The following is a 14,882-nucleotide window of genomic DNA, read 5'->3' as shown; positions in this document are numbered from 1 at the left end:
AGGCACATTGTATTGAAATATCATAGAGTAATCGAGCAGTACAGCACGGAAACAAACCCTTTGGTCCAGCTCGTCCATGCCGACCAGATATCCTACATTAATCTTGTTCCATTTGTCAGCATTTGGACCATATCCCTCTAAACCCTTTCTATTCATATACTCATCCAAATGCCCTTTAAAATGCTGTAATTGTACCAGCCTCTGCTACTTCCTCTGGCAGCTCATTCTAAACGCGCACCACCGTCTGGGTGAAAACGTTGCCCCTTGGGTCCCTTTTAAATCTTTCCCCTCTCCCCTTAAGCCAATGCCCTCTAGTTCTGGCCTCCTTTCTCCTGGGTAAAAGACCTTGACTATTCACCCTATCCATGTGCCTCATGATTGTGTGAACTTCTATTGGGACACTCCTCAACCCCCATACTGGCTTCATTTGTAATATATGAAGAAATGCTAAAGGAAGATAGTGGACAAAATATTGCCATTTGCAATAGCAACCATAGTTTTCTCCTGAGCAGAGGTGATATTGTAATAACTGGCTGTTAGTTATAACAGAGCCTGATCAAAGGGTCTAACACAGTTCCGATACTGAAACACAATCTGCATGCAACACGTGTTGAGGATGTATGAGATGCTGGTGAGGTGTCTTCAGAAATACTGTGTCCAGTTCTGGTCACCCAGTTACAGAAGGGTATTATTCAGCTGGAAAGGGTTCAGAAGAGATTTACCAGGATGTTGTCAGGAATGGAGGGTTCGAGTTATAAGGAGAGGCTGGATAGACTGGAATGTTTTTCGCTAGAACATAAGAGGTCTGAAGGGTGACCTTATACAGAGGTTTATATAATCATGAGAGGGGTATAGATAAGGTGAATGGCAGGTGTCTTTTCCCTAGAGTGGGGGATTTTAAGAGCAGGGGGCATATGTTTAGGGTGAGAGGAGAAAGATTTAAAAAAAGACACAAGGGGAACTTTTTGATTGTTTGGAATGAACTTCCAGAGGAAGTGGTGGGTGTGGGTACTGTTACAACGTTTTAATGGCATTTGGATACATCCACGAATAAGAAATGTTTGGATGGATATGGGCCAAGCACACGTGGCAGGGGATTAGTTTATTTTGAAATTTTGATCAACATGGACTGGTTGGACCAAGGGATCTGTTTCCATGCTGTATGACTCTATGATTTGTGGGCTCAGTGCTAATTGACCTTGAGGAGCAGGAATACAATTTGGTTAAATTGATATTTTGATCAGTAATGTGGAAGCATAAGACTAAAGATCCATTCTATCAATCTTTCAGCCTTAATTGATAGGGACACAGTTGCAGTACTCCCATTCAGTTCGACATACATGTACCTTCATTCACAAGCAAGCCTACAGCCTCACATCGACGGGGAGATCAGCAAAGGTGTGAGGCATATATCTTTTGATCTGACATGAAAACGATTTCTGGGCAGAAGAGCAACTGGTGCTGGGATTAACTTGGAATACAAGCCACAAACAGAAGAAAGTCTGTGGCTCACCACAAAACGTACAGGATGAGTAGGTTTTGAGTGTTGCACAACACCCACAACTTCTTTGAGTTTCTGAACAAATTAGTTTACCACACGCCTGCCATAATGGATTTGTTAGGCATTTTTGTCCTTTCATCAATTAGCAGGGAGCAAGAATTGAGTGCTGAAAATGTGTTGCTGGAAAAGCGCAGCAGGTCCGGCAGCATCCAAGGAACAGGAGAATCGACGTTTCGGGCATGAGCCCTTCTTCAGGAATCCCGAAACGTCGATTCTCCTGTTCCTTGGATGCTGCCTGACCTGCTGCGCTTTTCCAGCAACACATTTTCAGCTCTGATCTCCAGCATCTGCAGTCCTCACTTTCTCCAGCAAGAATTGAGTGACCAAGGACCAAGTTGGATGGGCTCATCGCTGCACCATCCCACTGCCTTGAATACTCAGGTATCCGAGGGGGCAGATCCTCAGTTACAAACATAAGCCTCAGGAGCACAGCATGTAGCCCCCTTGAGCATTCTCCACCATTCAATAATACGCAAAACAGTGAGAATCCCCTGCACAGAAATACACCATTGGGCCCATTATGTCTGTGCTGTTAGATTCCGAGCTATGCAACTATTTCTCACTTTCCAGCTGTAATCTTACACATAGCTCCTCAAGTGTATATCCAGGTATTTTTTAGACCATGACCAAGGGTTCTGCCTCCCATAGCAAGTTCCCTTTACACTCTGGGTGTAAAAGATTACTCCTCTCTCTAATCCACCCATGTTTTTTCTTAAATTTGTGTCCCCTTGTTACTGACCTCTCTGCTGAAGGCAGGCAATTGCATACTAGCAGAAAAACGTCAAATATCCAAATTTGTGGATGCTTCTCTGCTACTAGAATCTGGTATACCTAGCTGATGTTTAATTTCAAGCTCAGTTTCCTGCTTTATCACCATAGCCCTTCATTGTCCGGGAGTCCAAACAAAAAATCAAATTTCCCAATCTCCTTGGAAAATGTAGTCTTTACTTATAGAATCCCTACAGTGTGAAAGCAAGTCATTTGGCCTATCAAACCCACACCAACCCTTCAATGAGCATCCCACTCCTCTACCCTAACTTTATAACCCTGCATTAGTAATGGCTCGTCCAGCTAGCCTGCACTTTCCTGGACATTATGGGCAATTTAGCATGGCCAGTCCACCTAGCCTGCACATCGGGCAATTTAGCATGGCTAATCCACCCTAACCTGCACATCCCTAGACACAATGGGGCAATTTAGCATGACCAATCCACCAAACCTGCACATCCCTGGATACAATGGGGCAAGTTAGCACAGCCAGTCCACCTAGCCTGCACACTCCTGGACACAATGGGGCAAGTTAGCATGGCCAATCCACCCTAACCTGCACATCCCTGGATACAACGGGGAAATTTAGCATGGCCAATCTACCGAACCTGCACATCCCTGGACACAATGGGGCAATTTAGCATGGCTAATCTACCTAACCTGCATATCTTTGGACTGTGGGAGGAAACCAGAGCACCCAGAGGAACCCACACAGATACTGAAAGAATGTGCCATCTCCACCCACACACCCATCTGGAATCAAACCGGGTCCCTGGCACTCATTGCTAACCACTGAGCCACTGTGCCACCTTAAGCTGTCAAATCTGCAATCTACTCACGTAACTGGAATCCTCATCCCTGGAATCATTGCTATCGATCTTCCATGCAAATCCATAAATACAGTCCACATTATCTTCTCCATGCACCAGTAACACACCTTCCACCCTTGAGGATCTCCTTCCTGATTTCCATGAATTGCAATTAGGAAACAATGGGAAGCTTTGAACATTCAGAGTTTGATATTTCCACTGGCGTGGGAGACCAGAACTGGGACCATCAATACAAGACAGCAGCAAAGAAACCCAATAGGGATTACAAGCAACTGGGCTTGGTAATCCCGAGAGCCAGGCGACTATTCTGAGGTCACGGGTTCAAATGTCACCAAGGCAGCTGGAATTTTAAATCAAATTAATTAAAAAATCTGGAAATGAAAGCAAGTCTCAGTTAATGGTGATCATGATGCTGAATTCATTTGATGGAAAATGCATGTAGGATGGGAAACCTGCCGTCTTCACCTGTTGTGATCTACGTAACTCCAGATCCACAGCAATGTGGTCGACTCTGAATTTCCCCCTGTCATGGGCAATTAGGGATGAGCAATAAATGCTGGCCCAGTCAGTGACGCAACCCCCACAACCTGTGACAATTTATTTTTAGCAAACTATACCTGTGTTTTTTATTTTTGCCGCTATTTACCTATTACTTAGTTATCTACGCTACTTAACTCTGTGATCTGCCTGTACTGCTCATAAGACAAAGCTTTCCACTTTGTCTCGGTACACGTGACAATAAATTCAGTTCAATTCAATTCAATTCTGTATATCTGCATTCAATGGAAACAAGATAAATATATGAAGGAGAAAAGACGAGAGGATTTGTGAATGGGTTTACATGAAGAAGACTTGGAATGGAATGTTAGTGTGAAACATAAACAGCAGGCAGGGAACTGCTGGGCCGAATGGCCAGTTCCTGTGCTGTAAAAATAATATACCACCGAGTATTCATGTCCGGCTCATAAATATAATAGCCTTTGCCATTGCTGTAGTAGTTTTTAGGGCCAGTTAGCTCACAGGGCAGGATGTCTGATTTGCAATGCAGCGTTAACACCAACAGTGTCGGCTCAATTCACATCACTGGCTGAGGTTATCATGGAGGACTCTCATTCTCAACCTCTCTGCATGCCTAACGTACTGGTAAAAATGGTAACTTTTTATTCCACCATAAATCCTAAGGGAATACCTGCAGCATTCATTTATATAGCACAGCATCTTACAGTGTAGTACTTCAACGTTCGGCATGAAGCCACATTAGGAGACTTCATAGCTGATGTTCAAAAGCTTAGACCAAAGAGGATTACGAAGTGTCTGGAATTTCGGAATGGTGAGCCTATGGAATTCTCTACTACACAGGTCATAGAGGCCAATTCTCTAAATACTTTTCAGTCAGGGAAGGGATTGCTGGGTCCCTTGCTGAGATATTTGGATCATCAATAGCCACAGACGAGGTGCTGGATGACTGGAGGTTGGCTAATGTGGTACCACTATTTAAGAAAGATGGTAAGGAAAAGCTGGAGAAGTGGAGACTGATGAGCCTGACATCAGTCACAGCCAAATTGTTGGAGGGAATCCTGAGGGACAGACTTGTATTTGGAAAGGCAAGGATTGATGAGGGATAGTCAACATGGGTTCGTGCATGGGAAATCATGTCTCATGAATGAGTGTTTGAAGAAGTAATAGAGGATTCATGAGGGCAGAGTGGTGGATGTGATCGATATGGACTTTAGTAAGGCATTTGACAAGATTCTTCATGGTAGACTGGTTAGCAAGGTTAGATAACATGGTATACAGGGAAAAGTAGACATTTATATACTAACTGGCTTGAATGACAGATTTTGGTGGCGGAAGGTTGCTTTTCAGACTGGAAGTCTGAGACCAGTGGGGTGCCACAAGGATTGGTGCTGGGTCCATGGCTTTTTGTCGTTTATAAGTGATTTCGATATGAACATAGTAGGTATAGTTAGTAAGTTTGCAGATCACACCAACATTGGAGGTGTAGTGGACAGCGAAGAAGATTACCTCAGAGTACAATGAGATCTTGATCAGATGGGTCAATGGGCCGAAGAATGGAAGGTGGAGTTTAATTTAGATAAATGTGAGGTGCTGCATTTCAGAAAGGCAAATCAGGGCAGGACTTATATACTTAGTAGTCCTGGGGAGTGTTGTTGAATAAAGGGAGTGCAGATTCATAGTTCCTTGGAAGTGGATTGCAGGTAATAGGAAAGTGAAGAAGGCATTTGGTATATTTGCCTTTATTGGCCAGTGCATTGAGTGCAGGAGTTGAGAGGTCATGTTACGAATGTACAGGACATTTATTAGGCAACAATTGGAATACTGTATTCTGTAATTCTGGTCTCCCTGCTATAGGAAGGATGTTGTGAAACTTGAAAGGGTTCAGAAAAGGTTTACAAGGATATTGCCAGGGTTGGAGGGTTTGAGCTATCAGGAGAGGGTGAACAGACTGGGGCTGTTTTCTCTGGACCGTCGGAGGCTGAGGGGTGACCTTCTAGAGGTTTATAAAATCATGAGGGGCATGGATAGGGTGAAATGACAAAGTCTTTTCCCCGAGATGGGGGAGCCCAGAATTGAGGGCACAGGTTTAAGGTGAGAGGGGAAAGATTTAAAAGGGACCTAATAAGTAAAAGATGATGAGTATATGGAATGGGCTGCCAGAGGAAATGGTGGTAGCTAGTACAATTCCAACATTTAAAAGGCATCTGGATTGGTATATGAATAGGAAAGATTCAGAGGGATATGGGCCAAATGCTGGCAAATGGGACGTGATTCATCTAGGATATTAATAGAATAGAATCCCTACAGCATGGAAACAGGCCCTTCGGCCCAACAAGTCCACACTGACCCTCCAAACAATATCCCACCAAAACCCATTTCCCTATCCAATTACTCTACATTTACCCCTGACTAATGCACCAACCTACACATCCCTGAGCACTGTGGACAATTTATTGTGGCTGATTCACCTGACCTGCACATCTTTGGATTGTGGGAGGAAACCGAAGCACCCAGAGGAAACCTACACAGACACGGGGAGAATATATAACCTCCACACAGGCAGTCACCCGAGACAGGGATCAAACCCGGGTCCCTGGCGCTGTGAGGCAACAGTGCTAACCACTGAGCTACTGTGCCGCCCCATCTGGTCGGGCATGGGCAAGTTGGACCGAAGAGTCTGTTGACACACTGTACATCTTTATGACTCTATGACCCAAAGAGGAACAGACTGATTTCGAGACAGTGAAGAGGTGGAGGGAGAGAGCAGGAGTATGGTATTAATCAGCATTATCACAATGAATGGCACAGTTGACTCAATGGGCTGAATGGCCTATTCCCATTCTTATTTGCTCTGTTCTGATGTGGATATATAAGCACAGGCAGTAGAGACTGTGCTCAGGTCACCAAACACATTGTGCACAACACCACTGGAGGGAAAACATTCCATCTGAATTAGCGAGGTAATACAATTCCAAACTAACTACACCTGTGAAGCTCATCCATCTGATAGAGAGTCTCTCGTCACGGACAGAATTAAAAGAGAATGTCTTGAACAAAACGTGGCTGAATCCTGACAGTTATACCCTTCTGCAGCCCAGTTTAACCAGCACCTGTATGCCGAGTGATTTTCTCTACCATGGGAAGTGATGGATCATTTGCATTCAGCTCTACATACCAGTGTGAGCTTAATCACACAGCTCTGGGTCTGATTAAAGTCTGGGGCAGTAGAAGTTTTAGACTACAAAATGAAGTCAAAGAATGAGTCTCAATTATATCCACTGTGAATCACCGGAAAACATCTGCTGAAGTTTCACAATACAGGGCACTGGAATTCTTAGCTAAATGATGTTTTATCGTCATACATTCTGTACTTTCCATTTGACTGTTCTATGCTAGTTTTGCCTTTGGGACATAGGAAATAGGAACAGGAGTAGATCATTCAGCCCATCGAGCCTGCTGTACCATTTAGCTAGAGTACAGTTGACTGTGTACCTCAGTGCCATTTTGTAACACAAACCTCATATCCCTCGACGTCTCTAAAAATGAAAAATCTATTAATCTCATGGCGTCCCTACAGTGTGGAAACAGGCCCTTCAGCCCAACAAGTCCACACCAACCCTCCAAAGAGTAACCCACCCAGACCCATTCCCATTGACTAATGCACCTAACCTACACAACCCTGAATGCTGTGGGCAATTTCCCATGGCCAATTCACTTAACCTGCACATCTTTGGATTGCAGAAGGAAATCAGAACAGCCAGAGGAAACTCATGCAGACACTGGGATAATGTGCAAACTCCACTCAGACAGTCGCTCGAGGCTGGAATTGAATCCGGGTCCCTGGTGCTGTGAGGCAGCAGTGCTAACAACTGAGCCACCGTGCCACATTGAGCTGCCATAGCCCTTAAAGTTAAGAATTCTAAAGATTCACAAACATCCAAGACCCTAATTGGCCTACTTTGTATCTAACTGCATAATGTCCATTATATTCAAGCAATTTAAGGGAACAAGTTCTCACCAACACGCATTTATTTTGTTTCTTTATAAAGATGTCTCATGTCACTGGCATGTAATCAGGCCAATTCTAACATTAAGTCACAATGGACAGGTTACCAAAGGTTTAGTCAAAGATACCTACGGGGCTTAAGAAGCATCATAATGGGTTAAAGAGCAGTCAGAGATTTAGGGAAAGAATCCCTGAATTCAAGGCCAACTTAAACAATTTTCTCAAATAAAAGCACTGATAGTCAAGGGCAGCACGGTGGCTCAGTGGTTAGCACTGCTGCCTCACAGCACCAGGGACCCGGGTTACATTCCTGCCTCGGGTGTCTGTCTGAGTGCAGTTTATGTATTCTCCCCGTGTCTGCGTGGGTTTCCTCCCACAGTCCGAAGATGTACAGGTTAAGTGAATTGGCCATGCTAAATTGCCTGTAGATTTAGGTGCATTAGTCAGGGGGGAATGGGTCTGGGTGGGTTACTCTTCAGAGGGTCGGTGTGGACTAGTTGGGCTGAAGGGCCTGTTTCCACATTGTAGGGAATCTAATCTAATGTAATCGATGAAATGTTTGGAATGATGAATGTTGCTCTGTCAGAGGCAGTGACAACACTGTATGGTTGAAATTCTGCTCACAATATTATCAAAGATCAAGCATTTGCCACAATGGTACCATAATCACAGCATTTCCATTAGAATTGTACAGCACAAAATATGAGTTTGTTCCAACATGTTTGTACAAGCTTTTTACAAAGAACTATTCAATTGGTCACATATTCTTTTTCCATTATCAGGCAAATTGCTTTTTATTCCAATATGTATCTAATTCCTTTTTAAAAGTCACCTCTAACAAATCTCCACTAACATTCACTGGTTCAATGTAAACAACCCAGTGTTGTAAATCTCTCCATGTCACAGAAATATCTCATTTCCAGTATCCTTCTGATCAATATAATTGGAAAATGTTATAAATACTCAACTGGGTCAGGCTGTGACTGCAGAATGAGGCACAGAGTTGATGACTTTTCATCAGGACGGTGAGAAGTCAGAAATGGAAAAGGCTTTAAAAGAGTGGGAGATGGGTGAACGGAAGATCTGTCATTAGGTGAAAAACAGGATATATTAAGTGAAAAATGAGTGTCTGAGGCCAGACTGTACAATCCAGGTGGACACTTCAGTGTCAATGTGGAAGGTGCATCGACAAGTCGGATATGCCATCTTTACAATTCAGGCTCTGCCCCCTCTCCCAGGCGCCAATGCTAAAGCTCCCACTGCACTATTATCACTGGACCAGTAACCTCGAAACCCAGTCCAAGATGCTAGCACACATGGGATTAAATCTCACCATGGCAGAAATGAAAGTCTAGAAAGAAGCTAGGCTAATGGCAACTGTGTAGCCTTATGGGGAAAACTCACCACTGTACTTTAGGGAGTGGAATCTGCCATCCTTATCTAGTCTGGCCTACATGTGATTCCAGACCCATAGCAATGTGCTTGACTCTTAACTGCCCTGAGGGATGGGCATTGAATGCTGGCTTAGCCAATGATGTCCACATCCACTGACCAAAGGAAAAGAACAGCGGTGTGGAGACCAAGGGAGTTCTGCCTGGTGTCCTGGGCAATACTAATCCTTGAGGAGAAAGTGAGGTCTGCAGATGCTGGAGATCAGAGCTGAAAATGTGTTGCTGGAAAAGCGCAGCAGGTCAGGCAGCATCCAGGGAACAGGAGAATCGACGTTTCGGGCATAAGCCCTTCTTCAGGAATACTAATCCTTGCTCCAACATCACCGAAAGGAGATTATCTGATCATTCTCACACTGCTGCTTTGAGGAAAACTATTATGTGCAAATTACCTGCTGCATTTCATACATTACAACAGCAAAAGCCACTTTATTGGCTGTAAAGCACTTTGGGACTCCATCAGGTCATGAAAGATCCATTATAAAAGCAACACTTTCTTTTCATTCAGTAGTTAATCGGATCCAGAAGAGCACTGAACTAACAATCACAAGCAAAATGCTAACTTGGTAACAGTTACATTATAAAGGTTTCGAAATTGGGGGCAAACACACTCAAAAAATGTTTAATGAAACTGGCAAGTTTGAAAAGTGTGTAGGAACTCTTAGAAACCCTTAAGTATTTTATTAATCCATTTTAATACTGCACTAGCAGTGCCTAAGTAAGAGATGCCTTTGATTTGTTTGTTGGATAGAGTCAAACTCCAACATTCTTCATATGCTACTGTCCAGAACCATACTGCTTTAGTGATTTTGTATTCCTTGTTTATGAATAAAGTATATTCTTAAATTTTAAAAAAACTGCACTAGAGTTGGTTTCTTTACAGTGACATTCTGTCTTTCGGAGCATGTCTTACTCATTAGACTTTGAAAGAATATTCACAGCAACACTAAAACTGCAACACAAACTTGTTCTCTGAGCTGGTAGTGCGTAGCATTGGAAAGGAGATGGACTGGGGGAAAGGCAGCGAATTCTCAATTTGACCTAACTGCAAAAATGGGGGTTGACTCCCATTTTGACATCCCATTAGCTTCAACTGAAGCAAAATCCAAGTGGGGCATCAGTCAGCCGTCTGCATCCCAGCCATCTAATTCTGGCCAGACAAATGTAGCTAGATTTGATCTTAGAGAGATGGAGAAGGAGAAAGGGAAAATAAGGTCGGGTGAGGAAGTATCAATGCTTCTAGGCTATATTCTTGCCACATATCACATCACAGCTGAAAATGTGCTGCTGGAAAAGCGCAGCAGGTCAGGCAGCATCCAAGGAGCAGGAGAATCGATGTTTCGGGCATGAGCCCTTCTTCAGGAAAGATTCCAGCAACACATTTTCATCTCTGATCTCCAGCATCTGCAATCCTCACTTTCACCTACATATCACATCACACAATGCTTCTCAATCACTGATTTATTCAAGCATTGAAATTCACTGTCTACTGAATTTCCAGGTATGGTGATTCTGAATTGAACTGAATCCAGCATTCAAACTTAACAGTGTATTCTCTTCATTCAGTCGTGCTACCAAGCAATACCACCCGCTCAACACATCCCACCCGCTCAACACATCCCACCCACTCAACGCATCCCACCGGCTCAACGCATCCCACCGACTCAACGCATCCCACCGGCTCAACGCATCCCACCCACTCAACACATCCCACCCACTCAACACATCCCACCCACTCAACACATCCCACCCACTCAACACATCCCACCCACTCAACACATCCCACCCACTCAACACATCCCACCCACTCAACACATCCCACCCACTCAACACATCCCACCCACTCAACACATCCCACCCACTCAACACATCCCACCCACTCAACACATCCCACCCACTCAACACATCCCACCCACTCAACACATCCCACCCACTCAACACATCCCACCCACTCAACACATCCCACCCACTCAACACATCCCACCCACTCAACACATCCCACCCACTCAACACATCCCACCCACTCAACACATCCCACCCACTCAACACATCCCACCCACTCAACACATCCCACCCACTCAACACATCCCACCCACTCAACACATCCCACCCACTCAACACATCCCACCCACTCAACACATCCCACCCACTCAACACATCCCACCCACTCAACACATCCCACCCACTCAACACATCCCACCCACTCAACACATCCCACCCACTCAACACATCCCACCCACTCAACACATCCCACCCACTCAACACATCCCACCCACTCAACACATCCCACCCACTCAACACATCCCACCCACTCAACACATCCCACCCACTCAACACATCCCACCCACTCAACACATCCCACCCACTCAACACATCCCACCCACTCAACACATCCCACCCACTCAACACATCCCACCCACTCAACACATCCCACCCACTCAACACATCCCACCCACTCAACACATCCCACCCACTCAACACATCCCACCCACTCAACACATCCCACCCACTCAACACATCCCACCGGCTCAAAGCAACCTCTGAATAAGCTACAAACATGCTTTGTTTCATTCTAAAACCAACCGTATTGGAGAGTCTCAGCACAACCACGCAGCCAATAATAGAACTTGATTGAAAAGGTGTCAACTGACTAGAAAAAGCTAGATTGAGCCCTGAATAATTTTAAATGGAAATATTTTGGTTTTCGAGATAATCACATGGCTTCCCTCAGTGCAAGTGGAAAACGCAGTGAATGTGATGTCAATTAAATTATTAGAAATGGATATGTTTGAAGGTGAAAACAGCTAGGAATATGAACCAGAGGTGATACAGCTCTAGCCTGTGCTCTCTTTCAATTTAGCGGGTGAGTAGGAACACAGATCAGTGACTACATGATATTATTAAAGGGCAGAGCAGGCTCAAAGGGCTGAGTGGCCTACTCCTATTCCTAATTTTTACGTTGCTGGCTGACCTGTATCCTAACTCCATCTCTCTTATTGTGGATTTTTCACTTTTTGCACCATTTTGCCTAACAAAGAGGATTATTGAAACATAAACAGAGCATGAATGAGAGGCTCAGCAGGTCTGGCAGCATCTGCAGACAGGGAAACAGTTAACATTCTGAGTCTGATATCACTCTTCTTCGGACGTAAAACGGACTTAAATCAGACTCGAAACTTAAGTTTGTTTATATCTGCACAGATGCTGCCAGATCTGCTGGTTTTCTAGTTATATATATATATATATTTGTATCTGTTTACATTTCAGATTTCCAGATTCCGCGGTGTGTTGATTTTGTTTAACAATCTGTTAATCACGATTTTGGTGTTTTGAGGGATAAGGAAAGATTGAAGAAGGCTGGAACATCTTGGACAGAAGAAGGCCGAGAGGAGATTTGATAAAGCATTTTAAAAAACGGTGAGTGGGCTAGACAGAGGGGAGTAACTAGCAAAAGATCGGAAGGGCATAGGTTTAAATGAAGCAAAAAAAAACAAAATCAGTTCCTCACAGCCAGCAGTATGGAATGCGCAGCCTGGAAATGTGGTAGAGACATAAAACACTACAGCTGCTGAAATCCAAAGTTAAAAATCACACAACACCAGGTTATAGTCCAACAGGTTTAATTGGAAGCACTAGCTTTCAGAGCGCTGCTCCTTCATCAGGGGCAACTACCTGATGAGGGAGCAGTGCTCCGAAAGCTAGTCCTTCCAATTAAACTTGTTGGACTATATATAACCTGGTGTTGTGTGATTTTTAACTTTGTACACCCCAGTCTAACACCGGCATCTCCAAATCATGGCTGGAACCCAAAGTAGCCAAGCAGGAGGCTGGAAGAACACAGCAAGCCAGGCAGCATCAGAAGTGAGAGAAGAAAAAGTCAATGTTTCTGTCTTTTCTCCTCTCTCTCTCTCCTCCCCCCTTCCCTATCTGTTTTCTCCTCTTCGCTCACTCTCCTCCACTCCCTCCTCTCTCTCTTCTGTCTTTTCTCCTCTCTCACAATGTCTCTCCCTTCCACGTCTGTTTCCTCCTCTCGCTCCCTTCTTCCCCTATCTCTCCACCCCATTCCACACTCTCTCTTTCTCCCTCAATTCTCACACAAGCACTCTCTCCTCCAGTGTCTTTCTCCACCTCCCTCTCTCTTTCTCACTCTCTCTTACTGCAATCTTTCCAGCCTTCACCTCTTTCTCTTTACCACTCCTTTCTTCAGGACTGGGGTGGGAGTAGTGGGAACTGCAGATAAAGGGGGTGGGGTGGGAGTGGGGAGAGGAGGGAGGTGGTGCACAATTGAGGCGTTCAATGATTATTTGGATCGATCTGGTGTGCAGGAATATGGGAAAAGTTAAGAAATTAGCAATAGGAGATGGAATTGGCAGAGATGCGATGGCCTGAATGGCTTCCTTTGGCACCCTAACAATTCCATAAAGCCCAACCCCCATCTGTGCCATCCTATACCCACTTTCTACTTGGGGCTGGCACTATGGGAGTGAGGGGTGGAGGGTAAAGGGGTATAGTAAGTAGCAGGCGAGCACAAACCTGTCCAGGAAAACGAGCTGGCTCTCTGGACCGTAGAACCAGTTGTAGTTGGAGTCAGCGATGCCCACAGTCCTCTGGAAGCCGGGCAACAGGGTGGCGTAGTAGAACCAGAAATGCTGCTTGAGCCAGGGGCTCCCGGTATGGTTGAGATGGAAGTGCCGCAGGGCCAGCGCCACGTACTGGGTGACGGAGCGGGCGGTGTAGCTGCCGTAGGCCACACCTTCGTCCAGGGAGCCATCCACCACGTGGTCGAGCAGGAACATGGTCTTCTCCATCACGTCGACGGCAATCTGCTTGCACAGCAGGGCGGTCTGTGGCCGGTGGGGGCTCAGCACCAGGGCGCCCACCAACAACGCCACGATGTTGGTCGCCTGGTGGTTGTGCAAGTAGTGTTTGCCCCAGGCCCGGTACTTGGAGAACTCGTACAGCTCCTTGGTCACTCCGTGGATCTTCTCCAGGTAGCTCTGCCTCCGCGCCGCATCCAGGAACGGGTAGAGGAAGTCGAAAGCGGTAGCAAAGCCGGTCAGGGAATGGGCGACTGGCACCTCATCGTTGGGTGCCACCCTCACCTGCCACTGAGGGTAGCTGGCCATTCGGTCTAGGTAGTCAAGGGTGAAGTCTAGAGCTGCCTGGTCCTCTGGGTACAGGAGGCAGTAGAGGGACAGCACCCCCAGATTGTTGCCATAAACCTCGTTCCACTTGGCAGAGAAGCTGAGGTGGTCACTGGGGGGCAGGTAGAAGTTGGGTTTGCCCAGCATGGTGCCAACAGCACTCCTGATAGCCCGAGTGATGGCTGAATGACTGCTGCTGTGGGACTTCTGCCGCAGGCCGCTCACATCGCTGGGGTCGAAGTACAGCAGGGGGTGAGGTAGCCGCTTCGGCCCCTCAGATACCGACGCTCCGCTCCTCTTCCAGCGGCCAGACCGCTCGGCCAGCCCGTAGCACAGCAGCAGCAGCAGCAAGAGCAAGCAGCCACTGCCTCCTAACGCCATGTTACATCCTCAGGGCAGCTCTCTGGGTCTCTCTCCTGGACTGCATTAGACACACACTCTCACACAGAGAGAGAGAGAGAGAGACCCGCACTGATCCAGATCCAACCCGCACTAACTTCACACACACACACAGATCCCAGCCTCTCTCTCTCCCTCCTCTCACACACTCTGCCTCTCTCTCCCTCCTCCTCTCACACACTCTGCCTCTCTCCCTCCTCTCACACA

General features: G+C 45.8%; 1 protein-coding gene across 1 annotated transcript in view; it reads right to left on the bottom strand.

Moving 5' to 3' along the window:
* The window catches only part of LOC122548839 (dermatan-sulfate epimerase-like protein), a 35,472-nt gene extending 20,627 nt beyond the window's left edge, over positions 1-14,845 (bottom strand). Inside the window, exon 1 of the mRNA XM_043687678.1 lies at positions 13,666-14,845. Coding sequence (XP_043543613.1) covers positions 13,666-14,657 — 992 coding nt within the window. The 5' untranslated portion in view covers positions 14,658-14,845. The remainder of the gene's footprint in view (positions 1-13,665) is intronic.
* Between the last annotated feature and the right edge of the window lie 37 nt (positions 14,846-14,882).

The sequence above is a fragment of the Chiloscyllium plagiosum genome, chromosome 4, assembly GCF_004010195.1.
Source record: "Chiloscyllium plagiosum isolate BGI_BamShark_2017 chromosome 4, ASM401019v2, whole genome shotgun sequence".
Classification (NCBI taxonomy): Eukaryota; Metazoa; Chordata; class Chondrichthyes; order Orectolobiformes; family Hemiscylliidae; genus Chiloscyllium; species Chiloscyllium plagiosum.
The sequence above is the reverse complement of the archived record's forward strand: the minus strand, read 5'-3'. Positions and strand labels throughout refer to the sequence as shown.